General features: G+C 44.6%; 1 protein-coding gene across 2 annotated transcripts in view; it reads left to right on the top strand.

The window, feature by feature from the left end:
- The window catches only part of LOC137561516 (lateral signaling target protein 2 homolog), an 87,789-nt gene that overhangs the window by 32,527 nt on the left and 37,267 nt on the right, over positions 1-17,995 (top strand). The window contains exons 2-4 of one of the 2 annotated variants that reach the window (XM_068272824.1): positions 13,801-13,941; positions 16,219-16,356; positions 16,443-16,645. In XM_068272824.1, coding sequence (XP_068128925.1) covers positions 13,801-13,941; positions 16,219-16,356; positions 16,443-16,645 — 482 coding nt within the window. The remainder of the gene's footprint in view (positions 1-13,800; positions 13,942-16,218; positions 16,357-16,442; positions 16,646-17,995) is intronic. The other variant, XM_068272825.1, reaches the window with a different exon arrangement.

The raw sequence follows: 17,995 nt of genomic DNA, 5'->3' as shown, positions 1-17,995 counted from the left end.
CAGAGGATGATGAGCAAGGTGTTTCTTTGGGGGAGGAGGAGGAGGAGGGGACAGCGGCAGGAGAACAACCGCAGCAGGCGTCGCAAGGGGCTTGTGCTGCTCAACCTTCCCGTGGTATTGTTCGCGGCTGGGGGGAGGAGGTTGACTTACCTGACGTCACTGAGGAAGAGCAAGAGGAGATGGAGGGTACTGGATCCGACTTTGTGCAGATGTCGTCTTTTATGCTGTCCTGCCTGTTGAGGGACCCCCGTATAAAAAAACCTCAAGGGGAATGAGCTGTACTGGGTGGCCACACTACTAGACCCTCGGTACAGGCACAAAGTGGCGGACCTGTTACCAACTCACCGGAAGGTGGAAAGGATGCAGCACATGCAGAACCAGCTGTCAACTATGCTTTACAATGCCTTTAAGGGTGATGTGACAGCACAACGCCAGCAAGGTACCACTGCCACTAATCCTCCTCCCGTGTCCACGCAGTCAGGACGCTCCAGCGATCTCATGGTGATGTCGGACATGCGGACGTTCTTTAGTCCAACGCCTCGCCGTAGCCCTTCCGGATCCACCCTCCACCAACGCCTGGAACGGCAGGTAGCCGACTACCTGGCCTTAAGTGTGGATGTAGACACTGCTGTGAACAGCGATGAGGAACCCTTGAACTACTGGGTGCGCAGGCTTGACCTGTGGCCAGAGCTGTCCCAATTTGCCATCCAACTTCTCTCCTGCCCTGCCGCAAGCGTCCTGTCAGAAAGGACCTTCAGCGCAGCTGGAGGCATTGTCACAGAGAAGAGAAGTCGCCTAAGTCACAAAAGTGTTAAGTACCTCACCTTTATCAAAATGAATGAGGCATGGATCCCGGAGGGCTGCTGCCCGCCCCAAGACTAAGTCAGTCCCCGCACACACAGCATCTCTGCCTGCACGCCGTGTGACTGGCTGCCTGGCCTGCCCCAAGAAGACTAAGTCGCTCCCAGTCCCTCCACACAGCATGTCTGCCTGCAGGCCGCTTGACTACCTTCTCCGCCACCACCAACAGGGTCCGGGACTCCAGGCGGATTGCTGAATTTTTTAGGCCGCTGCTAGCAGCGGCCGCTGTAATAATTTTTCTGGTGCGTGTACATGACTGCCTAATTTTTCTGGCTGCACTGCGGGCAGCTGCAACAACAAAAGAAAAGGCATGTACATGCGCCCATTCCCCTTCGTGATCATTACCTTGCCGTGGTGAAGGGGCTTGCGTATCACAATGAAGCAATGACCGGCGCCTAGATGAGTGTCTCGGGGGGCACACAAAAGATAATAAGGTCGTTGCTTCATTGTGGTCAGACCAAATTTGATCAGCTGGACAGTCACTGTTCTGTCATTCAGCTACATCAGCCAGGCGACCATATGGGCTGTAAAGCCACCAAAACCTGCACTCTCGCCATGGTGCGCACCAGTCCAGCACGGCCGTCACTACACAAACAGCTGTTTGCGGTGCGTTACACGGTGAGTTTGGTGTGTCAGTGTGAAGCAGTACCTTAATTACACTACCTGATTGATGTATACACATGCAAGATGTTTTAAAGCACTTTAGGCCTGTCATTTAGCATTCAATGTGATTTCTGCCCTTTAAAACGCTGCTTTGCGTCAAATCCAGATTTTTCCCGGGGACTTTTGGCATGTATCCCACTCCGCCATGCCCCCCTCCAGGTGTTAGACCCCTTGAAACATCTTTTCCATCACTTTTGTGGCCAGCATAATTATTTTTTTTTTCAAAGTTCGCATCCCCATTGAAGTCTATTGCGGTTCGCGAACTTTAACGCGAACCGAACCTTCCGCGGAAGTTCGCGAACCAGGTTCGCGAACCTAAAATCGGAGGTTCGGCCCAACTCTAAAGCCTATGAGAACAGACAGTGTCTGTTCTCACTAGTCTGGTCGCCACGTACATTCCTGCTTTGCCCGCTTGTCTTCTGTAATCTCCGGTCCTCTGCCGCTGCTGCCATGCTGCTTCTCTCCACTACAGGGGACACTAATGCTCTGTTCCCACTTGAGTGGAGAACAGACATTTTTAGTCCGTTCTCCACTTATTGCTAAAGCAGCAGTGAACGGCTATTTCATAACTAGGAGCTATTCACACTTGTCACTCTGCAATGGATCAGTGGGATCTGTTGCAGTAAGTGGACCTCACTTTTCTGCAGTGTGAAAATAATCCCTGGCCAGACGGATGCGTTTCCCATATAGTCTATGGGGGTGACGCATCTGCACCGGGCTACAGTTGGACCATCGGAGCGGACATTACACGCTCTGCTCCTGCTGATCCGGCGCAAGTGAGAACCAAGCCTAGAAGTTTCTGAATGAAGTGAGAACTAGGATAAGTAATCAACTGCACAAGACAAACTGCTGAGATTTGTAGCGTTTGTCAAATAATGCCAATTTACAGGGAATTGCAAATCTATCCGATATATTTGGGAAACTGAACTCCCTAAATCTGGCACTACAGGATAAAAATAAGTGTTCACTGCCCATGACAAAATATCTGCGTTCAAATGGTTTCTTGGAAAAGGATTTGAGGCTGACCACATTCTTAGTGGAAAGGCCATGCCCATCAACTTGGACATACAGGTAGCATATGCTGACTGTTTCTTTCCAGAAATATCGTCCAGCATTGATGGAAATTGCAATGTAGAGGTGGATAGTCAACCCTTTTTCAAAAGGTCAAAGTACATCGAATCTCTGCAAAAGTAGAAGAGGAAGTTGCTGATAATTCTTGTAGCACTGCCTTCCAGGATAAATTTCATCCTGTTCCCATGTCTCAATGTTGGGTTAGTTTATCAGAATTTTTCCAAATGTAGTATGTTACAGCTATTCATAAACTTCAAACTTTTGTGACTACATACCATATCTAATCCAATATAAGCCACATTTTTGGGAACCCCGTAAATAGTGCATGCATTGGAAGTGTGCTTGTATCTATAGCCACTGCTAAAGGTCCAGACTTCACTGTTGTCATATGACAGTGAAGTCTGGACCTCTAGCGGTGAGCACAACGCTTCAAGGGAGAATGGAAGATGGCTGCCAGGAACAAGAAGTTACTATAGATACAGTAAAAGCCCTGTTATCCAGAACTTGATTAAACGGACCCTGAGCAGACCCTTAAAATGAAAATCTGCAATTACCTGGGGCTTTCTCCAACCCCCCCATAGCCTGCAAGGTTCCACTGCATCCTCTGGGTCCCTTCCATGGTCCCACTAGCCTGGTGACTTCAGGCGAAGTCGTGCGCAACTATGCATGCATGCATGGCCTGTCCGTGCATCCGGCTTGATCATGCATCCATTGTTGTAGGCTTTGTGTGCATGCCCGGTTCAATCTTTTGAGAACCACGCAGGATGCTTATGGTAGCAGGCACGTGATCAAGCCGGGTGTGTGGACGGGCTGCATTGTTGCAGATGACTTCGTCCAAAGTCTCCGGGCCAGTGGGACCTTGGATGGTAGAGGATGGCCTGTGAGCCGATCAGGAGCCGATAACATTGGCTCCTGACCTCGTGATCACTGTGAACCAATTCCATTGACTTACATTGATGACGACAGGGTCAGGAGCCAATGAAAGTGGCTCCTGAGCGGCTCACAGAGCTCTGCTGTAATAGCGACAGCAGACGAGAGGGGCTTGTGGTGATGAGTGAGTGGAAGGTCTGTGGGGCAATTCGTCGGTAAGCCGTGTTTTGTGGTTCCAGCAGTCTCTAATCTTTAGAGACTGCTGGTATGAGAGTGATTAAGTTCTTATGAAAAAAACAGGAGGCACATTGGTTTAGGGATGTCCCACAAAAGGGTACATGCTCTGAAAAAGTTGAGAACCACTGCTTAACGCTGCTCCAGTCAGTACTTCGCATTGTGCATGGTGACTCTATAAGCTTCTGTACAGTTTTTCAGCAAAAGCAAACCAGTGAGATGCCCAGAGGTTTATCTTCTGACTTGTAGATACATGCTGATATTCCAGGGATTATGAGCAATTTCCCAGAAAGTCTGAGCGCCCAGGCCTACAGCGCAGAAACCTGAGCCTTTCTTTCAGTTTCTGCAGACTCGCTGTGCATTGTAACATGCTATCAGACCTGCTTAGAAGACTGATGTATATATTGTTGGTGCCCTTGCTTTAGTTTCTTTTTCTGCTGTTTTATATTGATTTACCTTCTGTCACTGGAACATTTCATGATAAAGTATACCTTGTGACTGGATCTAAAACAATAAAAGAACACATTAACATTTTTCTCTGCCTAATGTTCCTTGACTAGTAATCTGCTGCTATTTGTGCTCACTGTTTATATTTCTTTTATCTGGCTATCAGTGGTTTACGTCTCCTTCCCTGAATAAACATGGCTGGCGTTGTCTAAACTATAGGCCGCACTATTAGCTAATTAGTGATCATTTATTTCAACTTAGAGACAAGTGGTTCATTATTGACATCAGCTGAGTAAACTAAAAAGGTAACTTGACTGTAGTTGCAGTGATCGTCTTGATTTCCTGTGAAAATGACATGTCAAACAATCAGGTGTTGCAGATTTAAGGTAGCCATACATCTAGCAATTCTGATTCAATCGAAAAAGTGATCAATTTTATTGGGGGATCAACATCAGTATGGTTAATCGAAAAGTCAATCCACTAAAGGCCCACACACCACAAGCGATATTCAGTGCCATTCACCTTCACTCATAGATCTGACCGATGTTGTGTCTTCATGTTCTGAATGAAGAAATCGGCACAGAGTCGATTGAATGACATGTAAACAGTAGCAGTAACACAAGTATAAACCTCATGAGATATATTCCCATTTTTGGTATCATGCCCCTAGGTCTTCAATCAAACATCATAGCACAAAAAGAAAAGGAGGACCTATCTGAGCCATAAATAATATCTCAAGGACACTTTAGATCTCAATATATCAAATATCAAACTTTATTTAGCAAACAAACAAGATTAATAAAAACAATTAAAATATAGTCTCCTGGTACATGTCGATTATTATCAACACTATCCACCTCTGGATCACAATAAGATAAATAACACTATAATAGTATATAATTCGAAGGGCAGGTGCCACATAATGTGTACAATTGTGCAAAAATCCCTATATCTTCATAAAGTGCTTCCGTGCAAATTCATTACATCAACAAAAGTGATGTGTGCATGTCCGCATCCACGCCCAACAACATGGGTGCCCACATACACACAGCATGTGCACAAATCACATAAATAGTGGTGAAAAAAAGCAATAAATACATATGCAATCACAAAAATACCCTAATACAACCTTCACCAATCAATCTGGACAAATACCCTCCTATCTATCTTTTTGGAAGTGAATCTCACTATAAACAAAGTGCAACGTGCTTTAGTGCAAAAATGCTGTTAGAGAAAGGATCACGCTGTGAATAGGAAGGCACCACTTACCCTATATATATATCCAGAGGGGGACCCCAGAGATTACCTAACGCGATCGCAGCTTGCAAGTTGGCAGCCAGGGATAGACAGGAAAACAGGAATTTAACAACAGTGGCAGAACACGCTCTTGATTATCATGGTGGCTCCTTGAAGGGCTGGACAGTTATGGGTATAGAGAGGATCCAATTAAATCAAAGAGGGGGTGATATTAGTCAGGCTCCTGAAGAGTGAGCTTAGATGGATCCATAGATTAAGAAGTAAACAGCCACGGGGCCTAAATGAGGAGGCTAGCTTTGCCTGTTTCCTTGGATGAACATTAGACAGTAGTAGTAATATACAGCAATGTACTAATATATGTGTAGGAGGGTATTTGTCCAGATTGATTGGCGAAGGTTGTATTAGGGTATTTTTGTGATTGCATATGTATTTATTGCTTTTTTTTCACCATTATTTATGTGATTTGTGCACATGCTGTGTGTATGTGGGCACCCATGTTGTTGGGCGTGGATGCGGACATGCACACATCACTTTTGTTGATGTAATGCAGTTGCACGGAAGCACTTTATGAAGATATAGGGATTTTTGCACAATTGTACACATTATGTGGCACCTGCCCTTTGAATTATATACTATAAAGGTGGCCATACACTGGTCGATGTGCCATTAGATCGACCAGCTGACAGATCCCTATCTGATCGAATCTGATCAGAGAGGGATCGTATGGCTGCCTTTACTGCAAACAGATTGTGAATCGATTTCAGCCTGAAACCGATTCACCATCTGCTGAGCTGCTCCTGCCGCCTGTCCCCCCCCCCCCCCGTATACATTACCTGATGCTGGCTCCGGGTCCTCTTCTCCGCATTGCACGGCTCTGTTCCGGCTCCATTACGGCGCTTCCTGTGTTACTCCGTGACCAGGAAGTTCAAATAGAGCGCCCTCTATTCGAACTTCCTGGTCACTGCAGTGACACAGGAAGCGCCGGGATGGATGGAGCCGGAACAGAGCCGTGCAATGCGGAGAAGACGCCCGGGAGCCAGCCTCAGGTAATGTATACTTGATCGGATCGGCCGCCGCTAGCGACGCGCACTTTACCCGCGGGCAATCGAGGGTAATTTCCCGCACTGCGCGATCGACGGACCGATCCGATTTCGGGAGGAAATCGGATCGGCGGCTGCGTTTACCGCGAACGATTGGCAGCAGATTCGATCCCAGAATCGAATCTGCTGTCGAAACGACCGGGAATCGACCCAGTGTATGGCCTGCTTTATAGTGTTGTTTATCTTATTGTGATCCAGAGGTGGATAGTGTTGATGATAAGCGACATGTACCAGGAGACTATATTTTAATTGTTTTTATTAATCTTGTTTGTTTGCTAAATATATTGAGATCTAGAGTGTCCTTGAGATATTATTTATGGCTCAGATAGGTCCTCCTTTTCTTTTTATGCTATGATGTAAACAGTAGCAGTCTCCTGTGAGATCGACTAAACATCCTGCATGATCAACTAAACTGGTCGATTCAATATATCAGCCACTTCTTTCCATTGATTGGGCATACTGGAACACACTCCATTCTCTCGATTCCATAAAATGATTGAATGAAATGGTCGATTGTACAGCCAAATCGCTAGATGTATGGCCGCCTTTACAGGTTGCTATATTTAAAGTAAAGTGTACCGAGATCTAGAGATTCTTTATTGGCCAAGGAAAAGATCCATCACATGAAAGGACCAATAGGAAAGCTTGGAAGGTGGACTATACATGGTCAATTCTGATCTGGAGCTACTGATTGCTTTGACATTGCTTTTAGGGGCAAAAAGGGATGAATTGTGGGAGATCTATCTTGATCAGTCAGCTTGTCAACACAACAAATCAGCAAGACCACAATGCTAAAAGAAAGTCTGCATTTTGCCTATGCCTCTGTGCAGAAGATATAATTTATTTTCATTTATTTTTTTAGTCTCGGTTTTGGATAATGTGGCAAGGGGTTAGAATGAGGGTTGGTTCCATCCCAGCATGACCTCTGGCCCCAAGCCAGCTGGCCATTGGCATTCGTGAACTAGGTTGATCTGACAGAAATGCAGGTTCACAAACTGGTTACCAGTGCAAATGCTATCCTTATTGGCCAGCTGATTTCAGGTCAGAGGCCATACTGGACATTACAAGATGGCAGTTTGCTACTGGCAGATGCATGCCATGGCAAAATACCATCTCTGCTTATAATTTGCACACAATTTTCTTCTGTCCACCTCTAGACTCACCTCCTTGCATTCCCATGTACAAGATGTCTTATGAACCTCACCCCTCCTCTAGAATCTCTCCATCCAAAACACTATCACTCTCCTACCTTTCAACTCACGCCTGTGCTAGTTCCGTCTGAGCCCAATCGGAAAGCCTTGCCTGCGCTGGAGCGAGGAAGGTAAATATTGCAAGCACCACTGCGCCTGCGCACCAGCTGACATGCTTGTTGGCTGTATTTCGGGGGCTGCCAGCGCTGGATCCCTTTAGGCTTAGGAGGATGGGGGAAGCCTCACAAGGATCCAGAAGCTTCCCCGTCCCCTCCAGTGAGTTGACATGCAAAATTATTCTACAATGCAAGTGAGCACTGTGAACTAGCCCTTATACAATAGAAATAGTAGGGGTGTAACAGTCCATGAGCAGGGCAATGATATGTGCCAGTACTCTTGTTTGGTCCTCCAGTACCAGGTATGCAGCAAAAAAGTGACAGGGGAAGAACAGAAATGAGAAAAAAACAGAAGTGCAGAAACATGGGAACAATAGGCAAAGCACAGATAAGAATGGTTATATTTTCCTTAAAGAACAAGCAACACCCATGCTAACCTAGTAATAAAAACACATATATAAGTAGATAAATACTACTCCTACTTACATAACAGATGTATTGTGCTATCCACGTAATGATTCCTGCGAATTTTTTATAAAGGAAAAGCAGAAAATTCTATTCTAGGCAGTGGCCATCTTGCCAAGCTAATGCTGACATCATATCCTACCTGACTCTTGTTTTCTCCCCCTCCCTTCTCTTGCTCATTGTGTATTCATTAGCTGCCCTCCTCCCAGAGGTTTTTTTTTTTTTTTTCTATTTACACATCCAATCACTGAGTCACCTCAGCCTTGCTTGTAAACACAAGTGATCAGCTAGGCAGGGAAATAAATGGAAGAGGAGGAATATATTAGATAAAAAGAACTCCCAGCATTCAAAAGAACTCCCAGCATTCAACTTTTTGGCACTAGGGCCAGTGCTCCTAAAGTATGTGATAACTCCAAACCATAACAGCAGAAAAAGTTTTGAATACAGGATTAGCATCTTTATCACTTAATACACTCAGACCAGTTGCTGTTGAAAAATTTGATTTTTATGGTGACAATACCGCTTTAAAGCTTGTCTGGCTAGACAGTGATGTTTATGGCCTGCTTTGAAAGGTGTCTGTATACACTTTATGTTTCCATAGAGTGTTGTGCAAACATGCTGAGTGAGCAGAAATACACCTAATCTCTGAAAATGTATGCAATCAGATGCTTCAGGGCATATGACGCATGGATGACATAGCAGGGACTTGTAGCAACCACATATTTCCAGCCACTGTCAGGGTCTTACTTACCAGGTGAAGGCCAGAGCCAAAAGCAGCACATCAGGGCAGGCTCCGGCAGCAGATCTGCACTGGGGTAGAGTCACTATTTAAGGGGATCTTGAGCATTGCAATGTCTATATTTTTTTGGGTAATACTACTAACCTCAAAGGTCAGCGCAGGTTTAGAAAGTCATTGTATGTAGGGAATGATACATTCTTCACCACAATATATCAAATGCTCAGCGGTAGGTATCCACCAAACATCAAAACTAGAAAAGGCTTACCAGCTCCCAACAATCCACATTATAAGGTTGTAAAATGGCTCAGGTCACAGATAACGTCCAGGGAACATCAGGCGTCGTGAAGATCCAGTGGACATCCGTATGGAGGTAGAGTTTCAGGAATTTGCATAGGAAAACAAAAACGGTAATATCTAAGCGTAACCCGTTTATTTAGATAAAATTTCTTTAAAAGGCAATAGATATAAAAACAATAACTCACATAAACTGGGAACCCCGGAAGATTAGCGCGCATGTAATGGTCAATCGTAGATCAATAGACAATGGTGCTGCCTGTTACCTTCCCGACCTGTTTCGCAGTCTTGCGTCATCAGGGAAGAAAAGGCGAACAGGCGGCAGGCACCAAATTTATAGCCTAGAGGGTGGGGTGAAAGAAAACTCCCTCAGAAGGTCATCACTAATCAAAATAAGAAAGAGTCACCCAAATGTGTAAATAAAGTGAAAAACAGAACAACATGCAAATAGCATATTAATAGCAAAGAATGGTGTAAAAAATGTAATGATATCAGTAATAAAAACAAGATTACAAACAAAAAACACCTAGACTTTTGAAGATCAATAGGCAGCTCAATTTCTCTAGCCTGCACAGGGAGCAGAGCAAGGGTAAAAAAAGGGGAGGGAATATTGGAACATACACTTCCTCTCTACACACAATAAGGAAGTGTCTATTGGGACATACAGGCACCCCTGCATATCAGCAGAAGAGGTATATAGAACACACAAAAAAAGATTCATTTCCACTCAGGTGCAATGGCCAAGGGCTCAGACTACGACACAGGAGACCCGGGTTCAACTCCCGACTCCTCCAGTCCAACAAACTACACCCACCCAGCAAGGTTTGATATTACCATCATTTTCTTCTGTCCACCTCTAGATTCACCTCCTTGCATTCCCATGTACAAGATGTCTTATGAACCTCACCCCTCCTCTAGAATCCCCATCCAAAACACTATTACTCTCCTACCTTTCGACTCACGCCTGTGCTATTTCCGCCTGAGCCCAATCGGAAAGCCGTTACTGCACCTGCGCTGGACCGGGGAAGGTAAATATTGCAAGCACCACTGCGCCTGCGCACCAGCTGACATGCTTTTTTGGCTGTATTTCGGGGGCTGCCAGCGCTGGATCCCTTTAGGCTTAGAAGGATGGGGGAAGCCTTACAAGGATTCAGAAGCTTCCCCGACCCCTCCAGTGAGTTGACATGCAAAATTATTCTACAATGCAAGTGAGCACTGTGAACTAGCCCTTATACAATATAAATAGTAGGGGTGTAACAGTCCATGAGCAGGGCAATGATATGTGTCAGTACTCTTGTGTGGTCCTCCAGTACCAGGTATGCAGCAAAAAAGTGACAGGGGAAGAACAGGAATGAGAAAAAAACAGAAGTGCAGAAACATGGGAACAATAGGCAAAGCACAGATAAGAATGGTTATATTTTCCTTAACCTCCCTGGCGGTAAGCCAGGGAGGTTAGCTCGGGCTAAGCCGCCGCTGAGGATTTCTCTGGTCCCGGTGGGGCGATTTGCATAATTTGCACTTTACTAGCTGTGTGTACAAACCGATCGCCGCCGATTCGCCGATACCCGCTGCGGCGCCCCCCCCCCCCCCCCGACCCCTTTCGCAGCCTGGCCAATCGCCGCCAGGCAGCGCTAAGGGGTGGATCGGGACTCCCTCCAACGCCATGATATGGATGACGTCATCTCGATCGTCGGCATGGCGACGGGGGAAGCCAAACAGGAAATCCCGTTCTGAACAGAATTTCCTGTTTGCTCTGATCGGATCGGAGGCGATCAGAAGGGGAGGGCGGGATGCCGCTGCACAGCGGCTATCATGTAGCTGGCGCTAGGCTAGCTGCATGATTAAAAAAAAAAAAAAAAAAAAATAAGTGCTGCGCTGCCCCCCCTGGCGGTTTTAATAGACCGCCAGGAAAGTTAAAGCTTGTCTGGCTATACATTGATGTTTATGGCCTGCTCTGAAAGGTGTCTGTATACACTTTGTTTCCATAGTGTTGTGCAAACATGCTGAGTGAGCAGAAATGCACCTAATCTCTGAAAAGTGATGCAATCAGATGTTTCAGGGCATATGACGCATGGATTACATAGCAGAGACTTGTAGAAACTACATTTCCAGCCGCTGTCAGGGTCTTACTTACCAGGTGAAGGCCAGAGCCAAAAGCAGCACATCAGGGCAGGCTCCGGCAGCAGATCTGCACTGGGGTAGGGTCACTATTTAAGGGGATCTTGAGCATTGCAATGTCTATATTTTTGGGTAATACTACTGCTAAAAACAGACCAGTAACCATACAGTATGTAACTGCAGATATTTATTTATTTTATATCTTTTGTTAACAAAAAGGGAGTGGTACAATATACAGGTCGGAAATTGCATAAGAACAAGATAACTTGCATGATAGAGGAACAAATACCGTAATCACATTCCGTAATAACAACTGCATAAGTCCAGTCATCGTCCAAATACACATGTATGAAAAGAACAGCCTTTCCCTCCTTCTGCTCATAATTCACATCCAAGAAGTCCCACACTTTCTCCCTCTCATATGCAAGAAAGGTCAAGTGTCCCATCATCCTCACCCATCTGATCCTTTGCACCACGTTCTCAATTCGAGGAGGGGTTTCTCCTTCTCTAAAATGCCACCAGTAACAGCCGGACAGCCATGAAGATGTGATTAGGCATCTTTTGGGTATGAGACCTTGGGAGTTCTGCGGAAATACTGGGTTCCCCTTTATACGTAGTAACTGAGAAGATGTTTGAGAAAGGTTGTACCTATAGAGAATTCTGTGCCAGAGGTCCCAGGTAAACTTAATAGAGTTTAGTTTTATCTTGATTTCTTTCAAAGATCTATTTGGTAAGCCAGGTAAGGCCCCTATAGAGTGTGGCGTGTGGGTATTTTGGCCAATTTTGTCTTAAAGTGAACTTTAAGAACTTGAGCGAGAAAAAAAATTAGTTTTACTCACCTGGGGCTTCTACCAGCCCCCTGCAGCAGTCCTGTGCCCTCGCAGCCACTCACTAAACCTCTGGTCCACCGCTGCCAGCTAGTTTCGTTTTTGCCAACAGGCCCGTCAGGACTGGCCACGTGTATCTTTCTCCGCATTCCCGACTGCAATTAGCACTATTGCGGACCGCAACGCGTACAAAATAAGAAAGATACGCGTGGCCAGTCCTGACGGGCCTGTCGGCAAAAACTAGCTGGCAGCGGGGGACCAGAGGAATAGTGAGTGGCTGCGAGGGCACAGGACTCTGTTGCAGGGGGCTGGTAGAAGCCCCAGGTGAGTAAAACTCATTTTTTTTTTCTGGCTTAAGGTTCACTTTAAGGGGCATGGTTAGCCACTCTTTGATGAGAGGCCAGATTGTAAAATGTAAACTGAGGTAATGTTAAGCCTCCTCTAAATCTGTTCAATTCAAGACCCGGTGTTAAAGGACAACTGTAGCAAGAGGGATATGGAGGCTGCCATATTTATTTCCTTTTAAACAATACCAGTTGCCTGGCAGCCCTGCAGCTTATATTTAGCTGCAGAAGTGTCTGAATCAGACCAGGAACAAGCATGCAAATAATCCTGTCAGATCTGACAATGGCAGAAAAACCTGATATGCTGCATGGTTGTTCGGGGGCTATAGCTAAACATATTAGATGCAGAGGATCAGCTGGATTGCCAGGCAACTGGTATTGTTTAAAAGGAAATAAATATGGCATCCTCCATATCCCTCTCGCTTCAGTTGCCCTTTAAACCCTGGGTTTCCCGCTGGCCCAGATAAAGCCTAGTACATCTTTCTGAAGCTTATGGAGAACCGCATAGAAAATGTGAACTGGTAAGGTTTTGCAAAGGTATAGAAATCTGGGCAGCAGGTTCATTTTGATGGAATAAATCTTGCCTATCCAAGATAAACCCGTTTCACTTATCTAGATATTTACTGAATCGATTATGGAGTGGTATATCGTTTTTCATAAGAGGTGCCTAAGTGAACTCCCACATACTTAATGCTATCTGTCTGTCCTCCACTTAAAATGGAAACTGCTCTTCAGAGCCTGTAGCTACCCCTTTTATTAAAAGATTGCACTCACATGCCGCCAGTTGTATTTCGCGTACAGAGTTTTTCCACAGGCTCTCCCCCGTTGCCAAGCCGGGCTGTACTGCGCTTGTCGCCTCTCACATGGTCCTGCGCTCTCCGCTGTCACCACTCACTTCCTGGTACGTCCAATCCCTGCCTGACTAGTTCCGTCACTCCCTCGTGACTCATCAGGAGCATAGCGATTGGACGCAGCACCAGAGTTGTTTGTTTCTATTGGCTCCAGAGGGGAAGTATCTGCTATACTCAGTTGAGAGTGCACTCTCTTATGATTTTAGAATTCATAGACCAGAGTGATGTGATGAAGTATAAATGCTTCCTTTATATTCGTCTCAGGTTTCCTTTAAGTGTGATATATAAAGGATGACATTTTTTGTTGCTCTGAATTTTTGTAACTGATATATTTTTTTTTTTCCCCCCCACAGAAGTCAGATCCACGTCCACTGGCAAAGTTCTTTCATATTGATGAGGAAGTAAATGCCATTGTAAATGAGCTGCAATGCCTGGACGTGAGAAAGGACCCACAAAACTATTTGGTACTGCTTAGTCAGCTGCACAGCAGCCAGGTAATTTTTATTCCATTCTACTTTTATTGAGGAAATAGATGTTAGAATAGATCATGCTTGATGACTAGTTTGAATTCCTTAAAAGGGCACAATGACAAAAACATTACTACAATATATTTTATTATACTACAGTAATCAATTGTTTTCATGCTCTAAAGGTATGTTTATATGTATCTTGTATTGTGTTTTGTGCTTACTTGCAGATGTACACTACTGATGGGCAACCTTTTTGTTTCCAAAAGACTAGTGATATTTTTCATTACCCCATAGGGGAGGCTGCTTCCATAGCACCTTTTGATAACAGCAGACACAGTGGGCATCGTGTGTAGGGTGTGGTGCTGCCTGAACCGCAGCAGTGCCTTTCATGGGTCTCCCACAAATCCCATTAGGTGGTGTTGTGGACCGCTCCCTACTGTGCATCTGCTGATTTTGGGCAAACTTGTTTTGGAGAATGGATCTGCCTATGGCAGCATCTAATGCTGGGAGTACACCATGAGGTTTTTTTGGCAGATAGATGGCTCGATAGATGATTTCCGACAGGTCCGATCTGATTTTGATCATTTTTCTGAACGACATTCTCATAAACGTGAATGGAAATCGATCACAAAAACGATCGGACAGTAAATCTGCCAAAAAATCTCAGTGTATTCCCAGCATAACAGTACCTATGGTAGGTCCTGTATGGGTGACACTTATTTACAGGCTTCTTAGCACCCTTCACAGGATGCCTGCTGTTTTTGTAGTTGTTGTGAAAGCCATTGGAGTAAACCATTATTTTGAAAGTACTCCCAATCTCTACAATACAATTTATAGATGTGCCTAATGCTAGGTACACACGATATAATTTTCTAACAGATTTACTGTCAGATCAGTTATATTCGATGGGTCCGAACTGATTTCTGATCGTTTTTCTGCTCTGTTTTCCATTCACTCCTATGGAAAATCGATCGGAAATATGATCGGACCTGTTGGAAATAATCGATCTGACAGTAAATCTGTCAGAAAATTGTATCGTCTGTACCTAGCATTAGACTTTTTGCACAGACCATATCTCCCAACTGTCCCTCTTTTGGCGGGGCGGCCCCTCTTTGGGAGCTCTGTCCCTCTTTCTTCCCCATTTGTCCCTCTTTCAGGACTGATGTACAGAATTATGTAAATATATGTATTTTTGTACTGAAAAATGTTTGACTCTAAACTTTATTCTCAACCTTTAAATTGATATATTTCTTATTTTCGAATGTTAATATAAAGGAAAATGGACCAGGATAGAAAGGACCAGTGTGGTTTGAATTATAAAACCTCATAATTTTCGTAGGAAATCTTTATAGTGTATGTGATTAGGGGTATGTCAGGGGCGTGGTTAAATGTGTGTCAGGGGTGTGGCTTAAGCGTCTCTTTTTGATCTCAAAAAGTTGGGAGGTATGCTTAAACACACGCACACTTTCTCTCATTCTTTCTTTCTCTTTCACGCTTTCTCTTTCTTTCTCACACACACACACACGCACACACACACACGTACACACACGCGTACACACACGTACACACACACACACACACACGTACATATATATAAACTGCAAAGGAGTGAGTGCTTTCTCCTTTATACTTAAATGATGACACAAGCTAGTTCAACCTCCTCCACTGACTTGACAATGCAGTAACTGCAATAAAAGTGATGAAACTAAGGAACAGGGCATGTTGAGTGCTAGGAGGACATAGTGTTTTTGTGACTTGCAGTCCTGCAAAATAAGCAAACAGTTGAGAAATTAGTAATAAAAATCGGAGGAAGGGAACTGAACATAATTTGTAAAGCAGTTTTCTCCCATACAACTCATATAGCAAAGCATGTGTCAGATCAATAATTTGTTGCAGGGTGGATTTCATCACAGAACAGAAAAAATACTTGTCCAAAAATAAAAGACTGAAGAGTGGTGATTTCAGTCTGGGTTTAATTTTAGGGCCAGTTTTCACTTGAGCAATCTGCAGCGTTTCGCTGCATGTTATTCGAGTGGGGAGACACTGCCCATTCCATTCAATAGCCTTCCAAAGAAAGACCTGAACCCTACCCTTTTTATTGGCTCAGGCTTTATTGGTTTTCCATGTAAAAATCATATATCTGTTTCAGGAGCTGTAGTTGCTCTCATAGTATTTCAGTAGAACAGTTTGTTGAATAAGCTGACTTCATTGTTTCTTTGTCTCCAATATATTTCACATTATACCTGTGGAATCTCAACCTACTTGGCTAACCTGTTTTCTGCCCTCTTCTCCTGTGTATAGGAGCGTCTTCTTACCCTTCTGGAGCAGATACTGGAACAATGTGTACCCACAAAGAGGAGACAGAGGGATTATCACCTCAAATTCCCAGATGATATTGTGAATAATACAATGACCACCCACCTCCTGTTTGCAGCAGAGGTAAGCCTGTTTATAAGAAGTAGGCAACCAAAGTACTCTTCTTGTATTTCATGCTAAACCTTTCTTCTATTATTTTGTGTGTAAAGCTGATCGTGGGCGGCACATTTGTAGAAGTTGAGGAAGCAGATGGTGTGTTACTTCGACCTTTAGCACAGAAGCTGTTACGCAGCCTGGAAGACCTGCGCCACATCCTAAGAGAGCAAAGCCTGGAAGATCCTGGGATTTATCCTGATGCAGCGCACAAAGCCCTGATAGAGTACGACAACCTTTGTGCAGAGTTTGAACTAAGGTGTGTATCTGTGCCTGCGTGTGCCTGCTGGTACTCACTATATTAAAACACTGTTTATTTTAATACATGTAGCTATGGATTAAACAGAGGCAGGTGTTGTGTTATAAACCTAGAAAATGCACATAAATAATTCATATTCGAGATAAACCTATGAAATAGCAGCCAGCACAGATGTAATTGCACTTATTTACTTTAAGACCTGGACCAGGTCTACTGACAACATATAATTATTTATTGGAATGCACAGGGAAATCCGGAGAGTGTGCTGAAAAATAGTAATTTCTCTGTACTGATCTATTACTATAAAAAACGTTGGGGCTGATATATCAAAATGGGTTTGAATAAAACAAAAAAGCATTGTTGGAACACTTAAAAAGGGAAGATCCGAGGGGGAAAAAAAGTTCTACTTACCTGGGGCTTCCTCCAGCCCCTGGCAGCCGATCTGTCTCTCACCGGAGCTCTGGTCCCCCCCCCCCCCCCCCTCATTGCAGATGCTGACCTCACAAGGTCGACATCTGTGTCTGCGCAAGTGTGCAGCCACGCCGCTCGCAATCGTGCTCACCTAGTTTAGAGTGTTCTGCGCAGAGCGCTCCAGGCCACGTGAACACGATCAAAAGCGGCATGGTCACTACGGTGCCTCTTTAAGTGACTGTTGGGTGATCTGAAATTATTCTGAACGAGGCAGTTCCAGTCTACAATGCTTTATGTGAGTCTTACTTTAGCAATAAAGATTTATAAGAAACTGGGCCAAATTTTCCACTCACAGGATCTAGCAGCTTTTATTGCTGCCTGAACCAAAAATGGTGATTATCAAGGAGCAGTAATACAGAAAAACTGACACAATTTGCTACTAGTGCTGTAATGGCTTTCTTGTATGCATCGTCCTACACAACTGTCCATGTCATCGCTCTATACATGCCTACCTCTAAGCCAGAAGGATGGAGAATGTGCTTTGCATGGGGAGCAGCAGAAGGAAATGCAGGAACAGGTGTTTGAGCTGAATTGTTCATGACTTGGTTTACAAGAATTTCCGAGCACCTCAGGCACTGTCCTGACGATATTTGTTGCGTTTTTCCTTCTGAAACCTGATGGCATAGATTGATAAGACACTTCATTGCATGAAGTATTAAGTATAGCGAACAGCTGGGAGGCAGACTTGACATTCAAGTATGCATCAAAAATGCATCTCTTTTTTCCTAACTACAGCAGAGTCCCAGTTATCCAGAACTTAACTAGCTAGCAGTCTCAACCAACCAGCACAAATCACCGGCAGTATTCAGGGGTGAAAGCCAACTTCTTAGGCTGTCTGTGGGCTCTGCTGTGCTTAAAGACTGGGTTCCACCGCTCCCC

The sequence above is a fragment of the Hyperolius riggenbachi genome, chromosome 3 (genome assembly GCF_040937935.1).
Source record: "Hyperolius riggenbachi isolate aHypRig1 chromosome 3, aHypRig1.pri, whole genome shotgun sequence".
NCBI classification, from domain to species: Eukaryota; Metazoa; Chordata; class Amphibia; order Anura; family Hyperoliidae; genus Hyperolius; species Hyperolius riggenbachi.
The sequence above is the reverse complement of the archived record's forward strand: the minus strand, read 5'-3'. Positions and strand labels throughout refer to the sequence as shown.